This window comes from Python bivittatus, unplaced genomic scaffold (assembly GCF_059951505.1).
Source record: "Python bivittatus isolate LINGU-HERP-01145 unplaced genomic scaffold, Pbiv_v1 ctg000070_np1212, whole genome shotgun sequence".
NCBI lineage: Eukaryota > Metazoa > Chordata > Lepidosauria > Squamata > Pythonidae > Python > Python bivittatus.
Genome location: NW_028277034.1, coordinates 33,122,951 through 33,128,833, shown reverse-complemented (window position 1 = coordinate 33,128,833; position 5,883 = coordinate 33,122,951). Strand labels below are relative to the sequence as shown.

The 5,883-nt window shown below is 35.3% G+C and overlaps 1 protein-coding gene across 2 annotated transcripts in view; it reads left to right on the top strand.

Moving 5' to 3' along the window:
• Positions 1-2,544: 2,544 nt before the first annotated feature.
• MYOZ2 (myozenin 2) overlaps positions 2,545-5,883 on the top strand; it is a 30,467-nt gene continuing 27,128 nt past the window's right edge. For both annotated transcript variants that reach the window (XM_007433929.4, XM_088132901.1), the window contains exons 1-2: positions 2,545-2,685; positions 3,274-3,375. In XM_007433929.4, the coding sequence (XP_007433991.1) occupies positions 3,300-3,375 (76 nt within the window). In that variant the 5' untranslated portion in view covers positions 2,545-2,685; positions 3,274-3,299. The remainder of the gene's footprint in view (positions 2,686-3,273; positions 3,376-5,883) is intronic.

Here is a 5,883-nt window from a genome sequence, read left to right as displayed (position 1 = left end):
AACATTCTTCATATATAAGAATTCACTGACTTTAAAAGAATGTATGTGTGGATTGTAATACTGTAACACTGCAATTGATGGGCAGGCAATCTTTGAGTTGAGAGAATGGATTGAGATCAAAAAAGATTAAATGCATACAGCAATTAGGTTTTGTTTTTGTTTTGTTTTGCTACTGTTACTCCTTATGATCTTTTCAGATGACTGGCAAAGTCCAGAGCGCAGTAGGAAGTGCTCCGTAAACAAGCATGGTACCCTGATCTTACACAGTGAATTGAATGAAGCATTGCTGCCGGGTGGAATAAAGTGCTCTGATTGGATAGTTATGTTTCAGTTGGAGAATTAAGAACAAGAGGTATTTAATTTCCAGTGGAGAGGAACAAATGCATTACCCTTTTTTAAAGGGGGTAATAATAGGTCTTTGTTTTGAAAATGGTATAACCTTAAAGTGCTAAACAGATGCAACATAATTTCGTTTCCAGTTCAATTACTTAATTACATTTCTCTTTATCTTACCAAACAGTCTTCCTCCCGAAATAATGTTGTCCTTTGACCCTGCTGGCCTCCAGAGAGGCAGTCAAAATCTGGCTCTTTCTCTGGGCCTTTGGGTCAGGTTGATCTGGAGCACAATTAGCTGATGGTGTTATCGCTGTTTGGAAGCCATTTTATTGTATTGTTCTGTTATTGTCTATAAGTACACAGTATGTATTGTGGTTCTCTATTCTTTTTGTTAGGTCAAGAGTCACCTTGGTTGAACTGGATGGTCATATTAACATTTTAAATAAAGATAATACTAATACTAACAATATAAAAATATGTAATAATTTATTACATGTATAAGGCCACCAGACTCAGTATGGTAAACAGAATTCAAAACCTCATAAGTACACACAGCCAAATACAGAAACACACTGGGAGAATATATAAACAAGAAAATTCCAACCCTTCATCATCAGCCAAAAGAGATCACAAATTACCTTGGCCATCGAGCTGTTTGAAAAGACATTTTTAAAAAACATTCCTAAAGGACAGATGCGTCAGGCCAAATGGACCTTGGGGGATAAAGGGAATGGTATTCCAGAGGGCAGGAACAGAAATTATACGGTGATAGCATGTTGATCCCAGTATTTCATTATCTATAAACCCTAAACCAACTGGCTACATTTCATCTGTGCTGTTTCTGTATGAGCTTGAGCCAACACATTGTGACTGTTATCTTTAGCTGTAACATCATGTTCACTGTACCACTGAACATCTATGATTGTTAAGGATTATAGCATACTCAGGAGGAAAAAATGTAAGTGGCATATTGGAGAGTTCAGTCAACTATAATTAGCTTACTTTTTAAAATGGGACTGGCATGTCACAGGCAGAGAAGGAAAATGTTTATTTTAGGTTTCTATAGCTTTTCAAACAGTAAAATTCATCTGATTTGTTCTGGAACTACTAAGATCTTGGCAGCAATACATATGGCTAGCCCAAATAAAGTTATACAGCATAAGGCAAGAAGCAATCTCTAAATTATACATGGCTTCATAAGTTAATGCAGCAAGTTGGAATTATGTTTACAGGAAGAGGGAATACCAAGAATCTGTATAATGGTGCTGCAGTAGACATGACGATGAATGGTGGTTAGCTAAGCCTAAAGGTTTTGGGCAAATTTCCTGAAAGGTCAAGAAAAAAATTAACAGGTTATTGAATGAAGCTTAGTAGAGCTGTTTTAGAAAAATATGTAGCAATGTGCACTATTTATATACTAAATTACATACTGCCCCTCTCTGTAGGCAATGGTTATATAGCCATTGTAGCATTATTGTAATATTCTTTCAGCTATGAGCGTATCACTCTGGATCAGTTCATTGTTTACAGACCAGATGCTGATCTGTTAATTTTGAAAACCAGAACTGCATGATATCTGGACACTATTACATTTCCAGGATTAACTATTTCCCTTTTTCCACCTAAAATGAACATGAAAATATGCCAAATATAGTTCAATAACAAAGCTACGAAAGTAGAGCAACATGGAAAGTGTGGTAGAGCTAGCATTAAGAAAGGTCAAGGATGCTATGTCAAATGCTACCAACATTCCAGTGGCCTGTATTAAAAAGTGGGGTCTTCTTTTAGGTATGATTTTTTTTTTTCAATACAGGCAACACTGAGTAATTTTTAGCTAAGTTTTTGTCCAGGTGCTAACTTTAGCTATTAGTACAGAAGCATGTCTGTATCTGTCAATTAAGGAATACTCCATTCCATTTCATTTTGCTATACGTTTAGTTGACCTTATTTTTATGTGTCTTTCCCCCTAGTTACAACAGAGAATAGCATTCTCAAAGGTGATGACAGGATGAGCTGCCCAAGTATAAGTGCTCCATCAAATATTTCAATGAGCTGTGGAAGAGATGCATATGCTTTTGTGGTGCATGGAGTGAAATCATTTCTGTTCTCTTCTTTCGCCAGGAAGATATGAGTGGCTGGATGTTTGCATCTATAAATAGCTACTTTATGTCAGCTAGATGCCAATCTTTTTGAAGAGGGTCAGTCCCCAGTTTGTCTTGGTACTAGGCATCATGCAAACCCTAGAAGAAGCATAGAAACCTCCCAGGACTGGATAGGTCATCCCCATTCATAACAAATTCCATAAACCCTGCTCAAAGCATCAAGATCACTGTTTTCCCGAACAATAAGGTAAGTGAGTATATTGTTTCCTGAAATAAATGACATTGATTGTCCTATGAGTTTGAATGCTTCAGCTTGCAGCAATAAACAGGCAATTTACTGTAGAGAGGTACTGCAGCATTTCCAAGATGGTTCTCTATCTAGATTGTTGCTTAGTAGTAGGTGCTGATTCAAAGATTGATGTCTTCATTGATTTTTAGTGGCCCTGTAACAGAAACTGCAAATACTTTATTTTTTAAAGGTTGCAAACAGAAAAATAACATTGAAGTTAATTAAGGATATATTTATTGCATTGATGCAACAAATACAGACACTCACTCTTTTGTAACAACAACAACAAAGTTGCCCACATTACTCCGAAGATGAACATCTACAGAAGGAAGTTAAGAAGGCCAATCCTCACCTTGCACATAATTAGTTTAACAAAACCAAGCAACAGTTGATGCTCTGAGATGTATATGCAATGTGGTAGAATATGCCTCCTATATTGGTCAAGAAATGAGATTAAAATATAGCATTTGTAAACTGGATCCTTGATTAAAATGCAAGCTAAATGCACTTGACAATACTGAATTTGACTATCCTGTCTTTTCCTAGTAAGAAAATTTTTGCTGATCACGGCAATGCTCTCATATTCTGACTTGGTCAAAGAGAGAAAGCAGCAAGCATCAGCCATCATGAAGGAGATCCAGCAATATGGTACATAGTTAAATACCTACTATTATGGCTGGTGTCACATCTAATCTTTCTTTTTAATCTTACAGCAATATGTCTCCTATGGCTTGGCCTCTGTGTATGTTGCCATAAATAATCTCATGCAGCTTTTGAGCTGCCTATGGTAATGAATCCTTTTGTAGTGTCTTCTTTTCCTTTGAAAGCTATTTTCAGATGAACAACTGTTGTGGAGGAATGAAGTAACCCAACAGCTGATGCCTATTCTGCCTAGAATTGACTTTTGGAATATTTTTTGAGGAGAGGGCTAATGTCTGGACACTGTATAATAGAATTCCTGGAAAAAAAATGTTTCCATCTTTGACTTGAAGCTATCTTTAAGAGTGGATATATATGTAATTTCAAAAAGCAGGATATATGCAATGTAAATTATCTTTCAGTCTCTACCTCATCCACTCAAAGATAGGTATAGTCATATCCAACCTTTCAAGATATACTTCCCAGATAATTTCTTTTAAGAAATATTTTGCAACAGAATCTCATGTTTGCCATCACTAGGATGGAATTCTGAAAGCCTTTGTTTGGTTGATCAAGACCAGCCTTCTTTCCCCACAAAGCAAAGAATTATATAACCTTCCACTGAACCTCAAAGAAATAATTCAAACATTACTCCTTCCCTCTGAAATTAAAAACCAGCCCTGAGATCTGATTTTGGAACTTTTTCTAATACATATCCACATGTGTTCAAGTAGAAGTGAATAGTACCTATCCATTCAAACTTAGAAAATTCCTTACCTTTCTTCAAGACAGCCCAACTTACTTTAGTTGTTAAAAACAAAACAAAAACTCCCAACTGCACTGCAAGTAAACTGAATGTTACAATCTGAAATTGTATAATTTATAAGCTGAAAATAGTTTATCAATATTATACTAATTATTGTAGCTTCCCCTAAAGAATTGTACTGATTTGTCATCTGCAAGCTATGAATTTTATTCTAGGGCTGCCAGTATCAGTTCTAGCTGCTAAAAAGATCTAGGGTCCATTCTAGATGTGATATAGAAAATCTGGAATCAAATCCCTTGATTCAATATAGTAAGGTAAAATTATCCTGGGAGTGTGATTTTCCACCTTCCCAAATTCTATATAATTTTACATTACGGTATTTTAATCCAAGAATTCCATTTACGCTTGTAAGGTTTAAGACAGGTGGATGGATATATTATAAATATTTCCCCTGCATCAGATATAATACATTATATGTTCATTATAATTTGATTTTATAAACAACACTCTTGCCCTGTTCATTTCATCTCATAGGTGAGTTTTTTAAGTTGATGAGAAAAATTATGTTTCATCACATCCACATTTTAATGCAAACTTTTATTTATTTTTAATATTTCAATTAAAATTATTGGCCAAGTTCACCCTGCCAATCTATTCAGTACAGAGCAGAAACACTACAATAGGCCTAGAAGGCAGACAAATCCATATACTTCCTATTAATGCTCTCTGGATACAAAATTGTTTTTAAGCCTAATGTAAGAACAATAGTGGCCATTTAATAGATTTTGGCCAAATTTTTACCCAGGAAACCAGTTTACCCGGAGTGAAATCAAGATGTAGTCATTTTATACATTTTGAATCGTGAGGAAAACAAGAATGCAAGACATATTAGTATCACTTATTCTCTTAGTATCATCTCTTAGTTGGAGTTCGCATGCAAACCCTGGTTAGGTCTGAGTGCATATTCTGCAAACTGAGGCTCATCATGATTTCTTATTATAAATCCTGAACATTCCTAAAGGGTTTATATTGTGCAATATAGTACACTATATTGGAGAATAGGCCAATCCATCACAGTATAGAAACTGCACATTTTTGCCTTAGAATATTAGACATGATAGTGAAATGAAATGCTTTTAAAAATTCATTCATTTCAATATCCATAACTACCCTTGTAGGAATGGGTGGATATTCAAATAGTCCACTATCCTGCTCCCCACAGTGATGAAACAGATGTCTCTGGAAACACACAACTGTCCTCTTACACAGTTGGCCCTAGGAACTAGTTATATACGTTTGAATATGAAGTTCCACAGAACACATAATTTCTATAGCCAGTGATGGACCTTTCCACCATGAAATTCTTGTATTTCCTATCCCTCAATCCCTGTCAGCATGGACATATGTGACTATAATCTCCATGCATATTAACAACAAAAACTTTTGATGTCACCTGCAAAGAATGGATTTCATGACTGTAGGAAGCAGTGTTGTTATTATTTTCCTTTCTCAGATCACAGATGCTGAGCCTTGCCATAATTATACTCTGTACATTTAGCATGATATATAATCTCAGCAAGTCTTATTTTCTCATCTATGTAAAGATAGTCTTTTGCACTGGAATTCATGTGAAAGTGATAAATCACCTTTATTAGTGGCAAAAATACTCTGCCATTGAAATGGACATATTGCCATATTAGTCATAGCAATGATTTAGGAGAATTCTCTTAGAAATGTGTTTTATTTTGTAG